At 43.6% G+C, this 16,388-nt stretch overlaps 2 protein-coding genes across 4 annotated transcripts in view; both read right to left on the bottom strand.

Moving 5' to 3' along the window:
• Positions 1 to 16,388, bottom strand: part of PCSK5 (proprotein convertase subtilisin/kexin type 5) — a 466,549-nt gene that overhangs the window by 42,529 nt on the left and 407,632 nt on the right. For 2 of the 3 annotated variants that reach the window (XM_053575543.1, XM_053575551.1), the window contains 3 exons: positions 15,603 to 15,683; positions 10,840 to 10,923; positions 8,406 to 8,601 (listed from right to left, as the gene is read on the bottom strand). In XM_053575543.1, coding sequence (XP_053431518.1) covers positions 8,406 to 8,601; positions 10,840 to 10,923; positions 15,603 to 15,683 — 361 coding nt within the window. The remainder of the gene's footprint in view (positions 1 to 8,405; positions 8,602 to 10,839; positions 10,924 to 15,602; positions 15,684 to 16,388) is intronic. The other variant, XM_053575548.1, reaches the window with a different exon arrangement.
• Positions 2,828 to 3,765, bottom strand: LOC128574717 (ubiquitin-conjugating enzyme E2 E3-like). Its single transcript, XM_053575554.1, has one exon. It carries the CDS (start codon positions 3,660 to 3,662, stop codon positions 3,039 to 3,041), a length of 624 nt encoding a protein of 207 aa, XP_053431529.1. The 5' UTR covers positions 3,663 to 3,765; the 3' UTR covers positions 2,828 to 3,038.

Genomic DNA, 16,388 nt, shown 5'->3' with positions numbered 1-16,388 from the left:
GCACATGCTGGAGAAAAAAACTAAACATGCTATTAGCCATATGCTCCAATGTTTCGCTACACTTGGTCTACCTGATCAAATTAAAACTGACAATGGCCTTTGCTTTACAAGCAAATCCTTTACAAATTTCCTACAAACATGGAAAATTTCATACTCCACTGGCATACCACACAACCCCCAAGGTCAAGCTATCATTGAAAGATTCAATCAAACCCTTAAGGGTCAATTACAAAAACAAAAGAGGGAGTCTATACCCCCTCACGATCAATTGAAAAAGGCTCTATTCACATTAAATATCTTAAATTTTTCCAAAGAAGACCCACACTTATCTCCCTTTCAAAAGCATTGGTCTTCATCGGTGACCTATAGTTCCATCTGGGTCCGATGGCGAGATCCGCTTATGGGAGGGTGGAGAGGACCAGACCCACTCCTTACAGCAGGGAGAGGTTTCGGATGTGTTTTCCCTCAAAACAAGAAAAAACCCATTTGGGTTCCAGCAAGAGACCTTAAATACTTGCCCCAACAAGAAGGGGATAACCTTAATTTATCCAGGGGGTCTAACGCCCCTGAGAAGTGTCTTTCTACTTCCCCCCCCCAGAAAGAACCCCCAATGAGGAAGCAACTGCTTCCACTGCTGATGATGCTAATGATGTTCATCTCCCCCAGTGACGAGGGAATGGACGACCCCAATGCTATCCGGAGTCTCATAGCATCTAGGGAGGCATCTTTATATTTTTGCAGAAGAAGTGCTGCTTTTATGCCAACAGATCCGTTATCGTGCAAAACAAGATCAAAACACTCCAAGAAGATTCAGAAAAGAGAAGAAAAGAAATTTTAGAACGGGCCTACATGGTTTTTTTTTTTTTTTTTTGCCCTACCTTCTTCCCCTGATCCTTACTTACCCTTATGTTAGTTATCACCTTTGGACCCTATTAAAAAGGTTAGAGGCAATAATCTTAAATCAGGTCAAGGTCCAATATCACCAGCTCATTAAGCATGAATCTAACCATCCTCCATAGCACTGATGACGGGTAAGATCCCAAACCTGGAACAACCTAAGACAGGATATGGAGAGGCTGCACGGTGGATTACATTCATAGTACCCAAAGACGGGTAAAATCACTCTGCATTCAGTCAACCTAAAACAGGAACCAAACCGTTGACGTTTGTATCCCCATGACGGGTAAGACTGAAACTGCAAGAGCAGGCAACCTAAGACAGGGACTATGTTTTTCCGCCATACAAAAAACAAAAGGGGGAATTGTTTGACCCTGCCATGTGCCTGAGGCCTAGTGCAACTTCCTGAGTTTGACTAGAAGTAGATCCATCGAGCTACTTCTGCATGGCAATGACTCAGCAAGGCCCAGCCTGAAACTGCCTCTACCTAGATACAGCCAATGTGGTACCATGCCATTGGCCCAACCCTGTTTTACCACCCATCACACCATTTCATGTACCTCATCCCCCGCCTCCTTTCCCCACCCCTTCCCCGTGCCCTATATAAGCGGCTCCTTGACGCAATAAAGTTGAGATCCTGCTTCGACAGACTCCCGGCTCCGTGTGTTCCTGTTTGAGCCACCGACACTCGCCATCCCGCTCAGCCCCTGGGACGAGATCGGGCTGGCCCCGATCTTCCCTCAACTGCGACTGCCGGAGGACCCGGCATTTGGGGTTGGAATGTTCTTCCTTTTCCAGTTGCTTGAGATGTCCCATTAAGTTGTTAATTTCCTCTTTTTCCATTCTCTTGAGGAAGGCTTGCAGTGCTATAAATTTCCCTGTTAGGATTGCCTTTGTGGTATCCCAAGGTTCTGATAATTCATGTCTTCATTGTCATTTTGTTACAAAAATTTGGCAATTTCCTTCTTGATCTCATCTCTGACTCAGCTATCATTCAGCATAAGGTTATTTAACTTCCATGTTTTGTATGAGTATGCAGGTTCTTGTTACTGAGTTCAACATTTTTTCCATGGTGGTCTGAGAGGATGCAAGGAATAATTTCTATTCCTTTAAATTTACTGAGGTTAGACTTGTGACCTAAGATGTGATCAATTTCGGAGTATGTTCCGTGGGCTGATGAGAAGTATGTGTATTCAGTTTTGTTGGGATGAAATGTTCTGTACATGTCTGCTAAATCCAAATGCTGGATGGTTAGGTTTAAATCTAAAATTTCTTTGCTCAGCTTATTATTGGAGGATCTATCCAACACTGCCAAAGGAGTATTGAAGTCTCTGACAATTATGGAGCTGGAGGAAATCAAGTTGCTCAGGTCTGTTAGAGTTTCTCTTATAAATTGAGGTGCATTCTGGTTGGGTGCATAAATATTCATAATTGAAATCTCATCATATTGAGTATTACCCTTAACAAATATGAAGTGACCATTCTTATCCTTCCTTACTTTTTTTTTTTCTTCAGGAGCATGTTTATTATGTTTGAGATGATACATCAGGTGCTCTCTGAGCTACAAAGGGTAAAAGGAAATCCTCTCATTACAAACTGACAAAGGTCAAAGGTAAAACATTTTTCACAACAGCATGAACCACATATTCAGAAATAGATCTGGGTTTAATACAAATGACATAATTCCTAGTCATCTACAGCTACTTTTATAACTTCATACAGATAATGAATTAGGCTAAAATGCACTATAATATTTGGTAGACTTCAGGACCAGTATCCTTAGTACATCACAAAATACATTTTGATATCCCAAAGAAGCAAGACTTGCAAGTAGGTGTTTTATTTTTTTTTTATTTTATTTTATTTTTTTTTAATTTTTTTATTAAATCATAACTGTATACAATGATATGATTATGGGGCATCCAAGTAGGTGTTTTAAACATAACTAATCTACAGCTACAAAGTTCTACTCTTGATAGCATTTACCTTTTTGGGGAGTCTCCCAGGCTCCAAAGGATAAAAGCAGAGAGTAGAATCAGTATAACATATACACAGAAGTCCATATTGTAAAGGCTATAAAGATTTGCAGCACAGTGAGAAGATGCCTTCTGCTCTTTCACACTGCATACAAATAATATGAATTATGTTGCGTATCTCTTGGTCCACTGTCTGGCTATCCTGTCGTGTTCTGCTCTGTTGGTCAAATATTGAGTGGCTATGCTTCCAACCAGAGGATACGCAGGGTTGCAGTCTGTCAAAAGAGAACAAATAGATAGCAAAACCTTTGAAATAGTCAAAGCAGGACTCCAGTTGTCTTTAAGGATGTCCAGACAGATGACTCCCTGACTGTTGATGTTGCAGTGATAGATTCTGGCACGGAAAGTAACCTTTGGTGGCTTAAATGGATAATCCGACGAAAATGTGATATCCAGAAAAAACACACCACCTTCATATACAGAACCCGGTGGACCAAGAATAGTCGCTCTCCATTCATAAATGTTATCTCCTTTAGGCCCAGCATTGCAGTTAGGAGGAGGATCGAGAGTTATTTCAGCTAGCTCCTTCTGAATTCTTTTAGCACTAGTGGATAACTTGGCAGTGGTTTTGCTAGAGAGTTTGGTGTTTTTCTTCTGTTGGGTGGCAGAAGGCTTTCTTTCTTCTTGTTCTTCAGGCTCTGGAGCAGCTGGGTCTCGCTGGTCTGCATCTGAACTGCCACTGCTGGTGCTGGGGCTCTCATCATCGGACCTTTGCCTATCACTTGACATCTTGGTGAAGTTACCTCTTGGAAAACTCGGCTGCCCGCCCCGCCCGCTTGCACACCGCTACGGTGTGGGGGAGGGAGAGAGAAAAAAACCCTCCCTTAAGGAAATGGAGGCAGCTGGGGGGGGGAAGGGGAGGGTAAAAAAGAAGCCGAGGAAGCTCTGGCCGGGGAGTGTGGAACATTGAAAGTCGGAGGGGGTTGTGCAGTGCCGGGCTCCAGCTGGAGGGTGAAGCAGCCCAGTGCCTTCGGAAAAAAGGGGGGGTGGGAGCTCCTGGCGAGGTGGAGGGGATGCTGGAGACCCTCATGCGCTGTGGCCTCCCGCCGCCGCTGCCCGGCTCAGCTCCTCCCGGCCGCGCAGTCAGCAAGTTCCGATATCCTTCCTTACTTTTGTTGGTTTAAAGCCTATTGTGTCTGCAAATAGAATTGCAACACCTGCTTTTTTCTGGCTACCATTTGCCTGAAATATGGATGACCATCCTTTCACCCTGAGTCTATATTTATCTTTTAAAGTAAGATGTGAGTCTTGTATGCAGCAAATATCTGGCCTGAGTTTTTGTATCCAGTCAGCTAACCTGTGCCTCTTTAGAGGACAGTTTAAGCCGTTCACATTAATGAAGAATATTGATAAGTCTGGTAAAATTTTGGGTATCAAGTTTTTTGAAAGTCCAGTGGACATTTTTAATGCTTTTGCCACTGTGGAAGTTGGAGTTTGATATAAAGTTTCTGAGTGAGTTTACTTTTGTGGTAGAGGATTGGGCTGGTCATTATGCAGGATAGGTCTGAGAATATCCTGAAAAGCTGGTTTGGTTATGGCAAATTTCTTCAACATATGAATGTCATTAAAGTATTTAATTTCTCCATCATAAATGAAACTCAGTTTAGCTGGATACAGGATTTGGGGTTGAAAGTTATTTTGTTTTAGGAGATTAAAAGTCGATGACCATCCTCTTCTGGCTTGAAAAGTTTCAGCAGAGAGATCTGCAGTCATTCTAATATTCTTCCCTTTGTAGGTAATGAATTTCTTATGTCTGGCTGCTTTCAGAATTTTCTCTTTCATATTAACACTAGTGAAGTTAATTATGATATGCCTGGGGGATATCTTATTGGGATTGAGTCTTGCTGGGGTTCTGAAACTGTCTGCTATCTGAATTTCAGAATCTCTTGGCATTTCTGGAAAATTCTCTTTCATAATTTCCTGGAGAAGGGCCTCTGTGCCTTGTGAGGCCACTTCATCACTTTCAGGGATTCCAATGAGGTGGATATTAGCCATCTTCGAATTATCCTAGAGCTCTCTGAGAGAATGATCTGTGTTTGCTCTCCATTTCTCTTCCTCTTGGAGAGTTTGGGAGCATTCAAAACCTTTGTCTTCAATGTCAGAAATCCTTTCTTCTGCTTGTTCCACTCTGTTACTGAGGGATTCTACTGTATTTTTCAGATCTTTGAGGGCTGCAAATTCTTGCTTCAGTGCATCAAAATCTTTGGTGGTTTTGTCTTTAAATTCACTAAATTCTTGAGACAACTTTTGAATTTCTCCTTGAATTTCTAATTCTGACTTTTGAATTGCTCTTCGAATTTCTACTTCCAAATTTTCCTCCATTCTATTAATCTTGTTTGCAATCCAAATTCTGAATTCAATTTCTGACATCTCGGCCAGCTGTTTATGAATGGGATCTTCAGTTGCATCTGCCATATCTTTCCTTGGGGGGGTTGATCTATTCTGGTTATTCATGTTATCAGAGTTTTTCCACTGATTTTGCCCCATGATTATTTTACACCATTTGACTTTTCCCCTGGAGCTTTGTTGAGGACCCATACAGTGGTATAGCCTGACAAGCTGGGGACCTATTTGGTTTGGTGGGGCTAAGTGGTTCTGTCTTGTTTTCAGCTGGTCTCTGTTCGACCCTAGTGAAACAGTTACTCTGGGTTGAAGTCTCAGCTGTGGAGAAATACCAGCAATTAAGTCACCCCACCCCAAACAGGGAACAATTGGAAAAGGAAAATCAAACCTTCCTACAACCACACACCCAGGGCACCACTTGACTTGTCCTCAGGCAATTGGCTCAGTTCAAAAGGTCCAAATCAATTGTCTCAGTCAGCACCTGCCTCAGGTGTGAGAGTTTCAAACGTCTCTGGGAACTGGATTGCTGGGGTCTGGTGACAACTCAAATATGACTTGCTCTGGTGCTCTGTGAAGTCAGGATGACCCACCCAGCAAATAGAGTAGTCTCAGAAGGTTGATGCCTCCTTCCCCACCTTCCACCTCTGTCACACCCAGCCACTGATAGCCCCGCAGGGCTGTGACTCAGTTGCCTCCCGTGAGCAGATACTCCAGGGGTTTGCACCTGCCTGAATCACAAGGAAATCTGTATCTGCTCAGCCAGGCCAATGCTCTCTGCCTCTATCTAGCAGGGGGTGGTGAGGCCTGACAACCTCGAGCACTTGATAGAGGCTGGGTGGTGTTCACTCAGTTCCAGCCCCGCCCCTGATTGATATTACTGACAGAACAGAACAACTTTGTGGGAATTTGTTTCTGTCCCTGCTAAATTCCTCTGCAGAAGAGAAGCTGTTTTGAGTTCCCAGAACCTGTGCCTCAGGCCCTGTCTTTGCTCCTGCAGGTTTGCATTCGTAGCACGGTCAGCTCTAGCCTCCTGCCTTCCTTTGTCTATAGGCTGATGATCCCCTGAGGGCTGGGTGCATCTTAGGCTCAGTAAAGCAGTCCTCTGGGTCAGCCCTGCCCTGGGAATTTCCTGGATCTGTGCGTGCATTTTCTAGTCCCCGCGCTCCACCCAGGGCAGTACTGCCACAGGCAAACCCTTTACTCAAGGGGCCTGCATTTCAGTCCCAGATCTGTTCTGCAGTGGTTGCCACCTGAGAAGATGCCCAGCCTCCTCTGGTTGCCCAGGGAGATGGGGGTGTGGCTTTGGAATATCCGGGGGTGGGCTGTATTGTTGCCAAAAATGGCTGTTGCTCTGCACCTCAGGGCACTGCCGCTCCAGTGTGGTTTCCTCTCAGCTGACTGTCGTCTCCTCACTCCCATGCCGCAGAATCAGCACTGACCAGCTAGAGTCCAGGCCCTGTCCACACCCTTTGAGAAATCACCCAAGAATCTGGACTCCTGGGGGACAGGCCTCCAGACCTCAGAGTGAGAGTGGAGGGAGTACTGGGAGCTCAGAATTGCAGGTTGAAACACCAAACTCATTGAGACCAAATGAGCAAATAAACAGATAAAAAGGCTACCAGACACAGAAGCCTACAGATGCACAAACAATCAGAAACACATTGATATACAGGCAACAACAACAACAACAAAACAACTAATTGTTGTGCAACCTTAGCGGCTCTGTTCCAGACAGCACTCCTATCCGACCTCCCAACTCAGTACAGGAGTCCACACTTCACAAATCTTTCCACTCTGCTCCTGCGTTCTCCTGCAAAATGGCAACTGCAATCGGCTGTGGGGGAGGGTGCTGGCAGCGGCTGGGTCTCACTGCCACTGCAGCTGTGGTGCGTGGAAATCTTATACTCAGTTTTTGTGGTTCAGAGTCTCACTTTTGAATCTGGAAATTTTGAGTCCAGCCACCCGCCAGTTCGCAACGCAGCCTGAACTGCCAGTCCATACCAATATTCCCCACCAGGAACGGTCCGGCCTATTTACTCACTCCTGTTGTTCTGGGGGAAGGTGCCTGCCATTTCAGACAATTCAAAATCTATTATGTTGATTATTATTTAAAATAAAGGTTAACATGGTCTTTGCTTTGAATTTTTTACATATAAAACTGTGGTTTTGGAAATAGAAGAACAGAACAGTCTTGGAGAGGCTACTCTCCCTGTTCTTGGGAATCCTGGGCCTTCTGATAAATAACATTTAGTGGACTGATCCCTGTCTCTACATATTGGCTGACAGTGACAGGCGGCCAGACCCTCTTTGTCCGGTAACACCTGGATGCTGGTTCATTGCAGGTTACATTCCTGTTATAAATCTTATTGTCATTGTAGGATGGATCACACCCAAAAGGGTGATTTCTCAGAAATAGCAACAACCCTACCACCCCTAAGATGAGCTGAATATTATATGTACTTCAGACCCTGTCTCTTCTGTTTTTTTTTTTTTTTTGGTACACGAAGATGAGGGATTCCACAGTAATCAGATGACCTTACCTGTAATAGGAGAGCACATGTCTATAATTCTATAGCCTGCAGCATTCTTAGATAATAGTGGTAGCTTTCCCACTGCTCAAAAAATACAAAATATCTTGACTATTGCATATCTGCACAGTGGCTCAACCCAGATCTGGAGAAAAAATTGCTGAGTGCTCACCTAACTAAAGGAAGGCAAAATGCATCTTAATGCATTGTATTTGGAACATTTGGAGAATCCAAGAAAGAGTTGGGAAAGGGCAGTCATCATTAAGTAAATAAGTTATTAACAACCTCCTGTTAAATCTCAGCAGGCAAAGGTTAATAAGTAAATAATGACTGATTTTTGGTTAGGAGCTGATAACACTTGGTCATTGATATGAGGTGGAAAAAGAAGTAAAAATATATGTATAGAACAGTCACAAAGAAGAAGACATGTGGCCTTGGGCGGTTTGGCTGCTGCACCAACAGCAGTGTCAGTCAACAGAGAACACTGATGTGGGTGCTGTGACCATGGAGCAGAGGAATTTAGTGAATAGGATGGAATTGCCCCCCAGTTACCGCAGGAGAATGAGCACGAGCAGGAAGTAAAAGGAGGAAGGAAACTTACTTGGGACACTGAGAGTAGCACCTGCCTTCATGGAGGACGAGAGGGTGGCCCGGCTGATCCTGGCACTTCATGCAAAGAGAAGCTTCAGAGCAAGAGGCACAGTCCTCTGCACATTTCTCACAGCTCCCACTCCCTGTGGAATGCCATGTGCCTTGGGGACAGGAGGAAACACAGGCCTGGGCCAACAGATATGTACCTAGAATCCAAGAAAGGGACAGACAGAGAGCAGTCATCACGTGTTTGTCCAGGCAAAGACACCTGCAATGGCTTCTTAAACCTTGCCGAAACCCAAAGTCTCTGGGACACTTATTTCAGGTTTACCAAAATATTTATTAGTGATGTGAAATCCTCAAGCACGAGTTGATTCTCTAGAAAGGAAATTGACAACAGGAAGCTTTTGCCCTGTTTTACTTTCCTACTGATATTAGGTGAGAGTTGTTGTGAGGCTTCCCCTTCCCAGGTTGACCAGTCTTAATGACACCCCATCTTTGTCCTCGCGGTGACACCTTTAGGACAGCTGACCTTTAGGACACGAACAAAGCCTCAGCTCTTCACCCAACACCCACTTTAAAAACAGTCCATTTATTTATATATAATTGAAAAAGGCAGAAATCATTACTCAAAAAACCAATTTTAAAATCACCCTTGCGAGTGTATATTCATGGCAACTTGAATTTATGCTCTTAAAGTAATTTTTAAAAATAAATAAAATAATACTAATAATTAAAATAAAATTTAAAAAATATAATCATCTATAACCCCCAAATTCCAAGAAAACTCTTTCACTTTGGGAGTGTAAGTTTTTAAATTTCTATAATCATGGCTCATCTATTATCTTAAAGTCTTCTTTTGCATCAGATCCCACTATTAACACTGTACATTTTAAACAGGCTGCACAATGGTCACTTAAACATTCTTCTTCTTCTTTTAACAAATGAAACAGGCTCAGATAAACATTCTTTTTTTGTTGTTGTTCTTTTTTGAGACAGAGTCTCACTATGTCACCCTCAGTAGAGTGCTGTGGTGTCATAGCTCACAGCAACATCAAACTCTTGGACTTAAGCGATTCTCTTGCCTCAGCCTCCTGAGTAGCTGGGATGACAGGCGCCTGCCACAATGCCCGGCTGTTTTTTGGTTGCAGTTGTCGTCGTTTTGCTGGCTGGGGCTGGGTTCGAACCCACCAGCCTCGTTGCACGTGGCCCACGCCATAACCACTGTGCTATGGGTGCTGAGCCTATTTGTGGTGTTTTGTTTTTATAGATGAGGAAACACTTGGTAAATTATTGAACTGTTATCTTGTTGCCCTAGTTCCTCCTCCCTCCACCATCACACACAGTATTGGTTGCTGAAAAGGGATATAACGTACAGGCTTTTTCTCTTCTTATATTGTTTACCTTAAGTTCTCATTCTGCATAGAGCATTTTCAAAGAATGAGAGAAGGTTTATTTATTTAGTTAGTTTTTGAGACAGAGTCTCACTTTGCCACCCTCAGTAGAGTGCCGTGGCATCTTAGCTCACAGCAACCGCCAACTCTTGGGCTCAAATGGTTCTCTTGCCTCAGCATCCCACGTAGCTGGGATTACAGGTGCCCACCACAATACCTGACTATTTTTAGCGATGGGGGTCTAACTCTTGATCAGGCTGATCTCAAACCTGTGAGTCTCGGCCTCCCAGAGTGCTAGGTTTATAGGCGTGAGCCACTGTGCTGGGCCAGGCCAATTTTTCTGTTTGGTAAACATGGGGTCTCTCTCTTGCTCAGGCTTTTCTTAAATTCCTGAGCTCAAGCGATCCATCTACCTTGGCCTCCCAAGAGTGTTAGGATTACAGGCGTGAGTCACTGTGGTCACTGTGCCCAGCCCTAAGAGAACTTTTTAAAATGTCAGGTACCCATAGCAAATTCTGCAACCAAATCAATTGATAACTTACTTCATCATGCTTTTGGGTTAAGATTTTATTTTTTTAATCCTTTGAAAGCCAATTTTTTTTTTTTTTTTTTTTTTTTTTGGAGAGACAGAGTCTCACTTTATAGCCCTCGGTAGAGTGCCGTGGCATCACACAGCTCACAGCAACCTCCAACTCTTGGGCTTCAGTGATTCTCTTGCCTCAGCCTCCCGAGTAGCTGGGACTACAGGCACCTGCCACAACGCCTGGCTATTTTTTGGTTGCAGTTCAGCCAGGGCCGGGTTTGAACCCGCCACCCTCAGTATATGGAGCCGGCGCCTTACCAACTGAGCCACAGGGGCCACCCGAAAGCCAATATTTATTACTAGTCAATGTTTGGATCCCTGTGTGTCTCCAGAGTAGCCACTAAGGTGGGAACATGTGATGGAATTAGACCAAAGACCTACAAACCTCTGTACACCAGGACACCAACATACACGGTTTTAAATGAATTGGCCTGGCCCTTGCCACCCGCTGTACACTCCATACCAACCTTCTGGACAGGAAGTGCATAGAGTTGCAGATCCACTGCAGGTTTTACAAGAAGAATGACAAGACTGGTATCTTCCGAAAATGTCTGTATGGGAAAGAAAGAAGTCAGCCTTCTTTGAACAGGCACATGGTATTATAATATTACAAAAGATCTCATGAATAATCTAGTCTGTCTCTCCACCCAAAGGAGAATCCCTTTGATTTTACATTAGCTAATGGCACCCTCCCATTGCCATTCTGTAGACGTCATTTACATTTTTTTCTTACTCTTTCTTTGGCAATTGATTATCAAGACTTTCTTTGCAAACTTCCAGTGACAAGAACGTGGTATCTGTTTTTTTTTTTGGAGACAGAGTCTCAAGCTGTCTCCCTGGGTAGAATGCTGCAGTGTCACAGCTCACAGCAACCTCAAACTCTTGGCCTTAAGCGATTCTCTTGCCTCAGTTTCCCAAGTAGCTGGGACTACAGGCGCCTGCCACAACGCCTGGCTATTTTTTGGTTGTAGTTGTCATTGTTGTTTGATAGGCCCAGGCTGGATTCGAACCTGCCAGCCTCAGTGTATGTAGCCAGCCTCAGAGCTACAGGTGCCAAGCCAGGAATGTGGCATCTTATAAGATAACCTTAAATACTATGGGGATACTTGTTCATGTATTAAAAATGTGTGGGAGCGAATGTGTATTTGTGTGTATGCACTTGTGAATGTCAAAGGCAATGGCTTCTTTTCCTGAGATTCTTGGATGACCACTGCAACGGGATTGTCACAGAAGTTTTCCGTATGACTGTCCCTTTAAGGAGATAACTGAGAATTCACTGTTCCTCCTGTGGAGAAACATAGTTTCTTTTTTCCTTACTTTCCTTTTTTTCCTGTAGTTTGTTCTTTGAAAACCAGAGTTCATCCTTGGTCATTGTCTGGGACTCTGTGTTCTTCAGAGTAGCCACTGTGGTATGCAGCCTAAATTGATGTCATCTTAAATTGGTCTCAAATCATCATTAAGCATCAATAGATAGCCCCCTCATGAGTTTTGCTGGTCAGGATTGAAGCAGGCTGTCCCAGGTTGATATGCCATTAACCCACAAAACATTAGAAGTGGCCCCTTGCAGGGCCCAAGGGCAGGCTTCTCCAGGAAGCCACCAAAGCAACTCCATGTGACAATTTCAAAGACATACCGAATAATCTCAGAGATATCACTCCATCAATACATATGGAGATCTTGACTAAAGCTCAGAAATTGCTCAGCAATCAGCATAACTCACGCAGGGGAAAATGAGAAAAAGAAATTCTAGCTTAGAACATGCGCTTTGAATGACCCTGTCCCCCAGTCTGTTATTGGCATTGATCATTCCTCTCTACCGCCTGCCGCCCCTTCTCCCTTCCTGCCGTTCACTTTCCTTTTTGTCCCTGAGAGCCAGTCTGATGTAGATGGACTTTTTACTCACACTTGCCTCCAAATCCCAGCTGTGCCCTGTAAGGGCAGGGTAACCAAGGATACGGTGATTAAACTCTCAGAGTCCCACTTTCCACATTTTTAAACAAGAGAAAGTGATTCCTGCTTTATAGGATTGTCGTGAAGACTAAGTGAGATAATGTGCGTCTAGTAAAAAGGTCCTCCCTCTGCCTCCTGACTATCGGGTTCCACCCATTTCTGAGACTTGTTTCATTTCCCTCTCTGTGTCCTCTAGTTCAGACCTGTAGTTTACCTGGAGGCATTGCCGGATTTCTCTCTTTCTTTCTTTTTTTGAAACAGAGTCTCACTTTATTGCCCTCAACCTCCAGCTCTTGGGCTTAGGCGATTCTCATGCCTCAGCCTCTTGAGTAGCTGGGACTATAGGCGCCCACCACAATGCCTGGCTATTTTTTTGTTGCACTTTGGCTGGGGCTGGGTTTGAACCCGCCATCCTCCATATATAGGGCTGTCACCCTACCCACTGAACCACAGGCGCTGCCCAAACTGCTGGGTTTCTGTGACAGCTCTCATGGATAAAAACCTGCTGAGCCTTGCTACAGAGGATATGAGATTGAAACAGAGATGATAGGTAGAGACAGAGGCAGAGACAGAGATAGAGACAGAGGCAGAGACAAATATTACCTATGCTGCCTGAAATTACTGGTTTATGTCCTAGTGTGGAGAGAAAAGTGTGCCCCGTTTTCCCAGTGTACTAATTAAAGCTGATGATTGACTTGATGTGCTCTCCCTGGGAGACCTGTTAAGGACTCAATTTGGCCTTATACAGAGCTATTTTAACCAACACGATTGTCACAAAAGTGTTCAGTATGACTCCCAACATGCCCAGTTCTATCCCAGAAAGTTTTCTTTTTTTTTGAGACAGAGCCTCAAGCTGTCGCCCTGTACAGTGGTGTGGCATCACAGCTCACAGCAACCTCTAAATCCTGGGCTCAAACGATTCTCCTGCCTCCGCCTCCCAAGTAGCTGGGACTACAGGCGCCCGCCACAATGCCCGGATATTTTTTGGTTGCAGCTGTCATTGTTGTTTGGCAGGCCCAGGCTGGATTTGAACCCATCCGCTCAGGTGTACGTGGCTCGCGCCTTAGCCCCAGAAAGTTTTCTTAATCTGACAATATCATTTAACCCAAAAGAGAAGCCAGAAGAAACATGAGTGACAATTCTGATGCCAATATCAGTCAAGATTCTTACTGACAGCTAAGAGCAGTTATTCAAAGAATGACATGATAGTATTCATGAGACAGAGAGTACCTTGAAAAGGCTTGATGTTATGTGTCCAGGCTACAGGCTGATTTCATTTCAATTTTATAATTTACATACAAAGACATGATATTAATCTTTTCAAATTTATATAAGATTTAATGTATACATCTACACATACATATGTATTTATAGTTACAGATATCTCACATTCTGGCAATTTGCTATTTTACTGCATACGTTTGGTATAAAATTCTGCAATGTCCATGTTTTCCACCAGAGGGAGCGCTGTACAAGCAGTTAATTTTGCAATTAGGCCTGGGTTAGGGAAAACTCATCTCCAGCTAGAGTTCTTTACCATACAAGATTAGTGACTTCACTTCCCTGAGTAAATTTTGACCGTGATCATAGTTTCTCTTTATTTTTACCCCAGAAATTCTAGATTGGATAGGACCTCAACCAAAAAAAAAAAAGAAAGGAAAGGAAGAAAGCATTTCAATCAAGAAAGCATAGTGTCCATTCTTCAGAAATGACTTTAGCTAAAGCAAGAGGTTCATTTTTTCTGTTTATTTTTTATTAAGTAATACTCCCATCGTTCAATATGGAGAAAAGATATTTATTGGGAAGTCTCTCTTCCAATCCCTTCTCCATCCTTTTTAATACAAACTATCTCTATTCAAACCGTTTATTACCTGGCTTTTTTTTTTTTTTTTTTTTTGAGAAAGAGCCTCAAGCTGTTGCCGTGGGTAGAGTGCCATGGCATCACAGCTCACAGCAACCTTCAATTCCTGGGCTCAAGAGAGTCTCCTTCCTCTGCCTCCGAAGTAGCTGGGACTATAGGCGCCCACCACAACGCCCAGCTATTTTTTGGTTGCAGCCATCATTGTTGTTTGGCGGGCCTGGGCTGGATTCGAACCCGGCAGCTCAGGTGTATGTGGCTGGCGCCTTAGCACCTTAAGCCACAGGCGCCAAGCCCTTGCCTTTTTATTTCATTTTATTATTTTTTTTGAGACAGAGTCTCACTATGTCAGCCTTGGTAGACTGTCATGGTATTGCAGCTCACAGCAACCTCACAGAACCTTGAGCTGGGCTCAAGTGGTTCTCTTGCCTCAGCTTCCCAGGTAGCTGGGATTACAGGTGCCGGCCACAATGCCAGGCCATTTTTTGGTTCCGGTTGTCATAGTTGTTTGGCAGGCCTGGGCTGGGTTCGAACTTGCTAGCTCTGTTGTATGTGGCTGGCGCCCTAGCCGCTGAGCTACAGATGCTGAGCCCACCTTGCCTTTTTACATAAACGAACCAGCAATTATATTTTGGAGATCTTTTTTTATCAGTACATAAAGAACCTTCTTGTCCTTTTATTATGGCTCCATAGTATTCCATTGACTGGACATAATAGTAACTTCATTTCCATCATCTCCTACTGGTAACCACTTAAGTTTTCTCCAAGCTTTGCTATTTCTTTTCTTTTCTTTCTTTCTTTCTTTCTTTTTGAGACAGAGTCTCACTATGTTGCCCTGGGTAGAGTGATGTGGCATCACTGCTCACAGCAACCTCAAACTCTTGGGCTTAAGTGATTCTCTTGCCTCAACTACCTGAGTAGCTGGGACAACAGGCACCTGCCATAACACCCGGCTATTTTTTTGTTGCAGTTGTCATTGTTGTTTAGCTGGCCTGGGCCGGGTTTGAACCTGTCAGTTCAGTGCACATGGCTGGTGCCATAACCACTGTGCTATGGGCGCCAAGCCCAAGCTTTGCTATTTTAAATAATGCCACAGTGACTGGACTTGGGAAGGTAAGAAGTGATTCTTTTGCCTGTTAAAGATCTGCAGAGACAAAGGCTTTTTTGATAGCCTCCTGCACCATGACCACCTGGGATGTCAAGAAGGTCTTATACTTTACAGAAGTCTCCACTGCTGAACGTTTTCACAGTTTTCCCTCTGAGCACCCACTGGGAGGTTCTACTCACGGCCCCTCCTCTCTGCATTTCTCTCATCACTTCTGCACCCCAGTTGCTCCTGGCCTCCCAGCTTCTTGGGTTGGTTTCTACATAGCAGAGAAGTTCTCTGCTACTGTGATTGTCACTTCCCTATTTCCCTGTTACCTCTTTTGATTTGAACCTTCCACCTTCGTCGCTCCTGCAGCAGGCTCTTCAGTAAAGATGGGTTTGCAGTGGGCACAGCTTCTTTTTTATTAAAAAAAAATAAAGTTTTTTTTAATGAAAAAGGATATAGATGATAAACTTCACTTACAATCCCACCACCCAGAAATGTCTGCTGTGTATATTTTGCTACAAAGATTTTTCATCTTTATGAGTGAGTATAATTACATATATATATTTTGTATAGATGTGTGATCATTTACACGTTCTGCAGGCAAAATACTGACCTTGTACACTGCATTTAACATAATAAATCTTACAGGCATTTACTCATTTTTTTTTTTTTTTGAGAAAGAGTCTCACTATGTCACTTGGTAGAGTACCATGGCTTCACAGCTCACAACAACCTCAAACTTTTGGGCTTATGTGATTCTTTTGTCTCAGCTTCCCAAGTAGCTGGGACTACAGATGCCTGCCATGATGCCCAGCTATTTTTTGTTGTAGTTGTCATTGTTGTTTAGCTGGCCCAGGGTGGGTTCGAACCTGCCAGCCTCGGTGTATGTGGCTGGCGCCCTACCCTCTGAACTACAGGCGCCACTGCATTTATTCTTGTTAATAAATTCTTTGTAAATAATTTAATGTTTGCATAGTTATTTGTACAAACCATAATTCGCTTAATTTTTTTCTTTCTTTCTTTCTTTTTTTTTTTTTAACCTTATTCTCTTCCTTTTTTAATTATAAATAAAGCTGCTGTGAACATCTTCGTGAGTATACATTCTTGGCTAAGTC

Source organism: Nycticebus coucang, chromosome 2, assembly GCF_027406575.1.
Source record: "Nycticebus coucang isolate mNycCou1 chromosome 2, mNycCou1.pri, whole genome shotgun sequence".
Classification (NCBI taxonomy): Eukaryota; Metazoa; Chordata; class Mammalia; order Primates; family Lorisidae; genus Nycticebus; species Nycticebus coucang.
The sequence above is the reverse complement of the archived record's forward strand: the minus strand, read 5'-3'. Positions and strand labels throughout refer to the sequence as shown.

Excerpts from the sequence above, each read along its gene's own strand:
- LOC128574717 (XM_053575554.1), bottom strand. The coding sequence starts at position 3,662 with ATGTCAAGTGATAGGCAAAGGTCCGATGATGAGAGCCCCAGCACCAGC.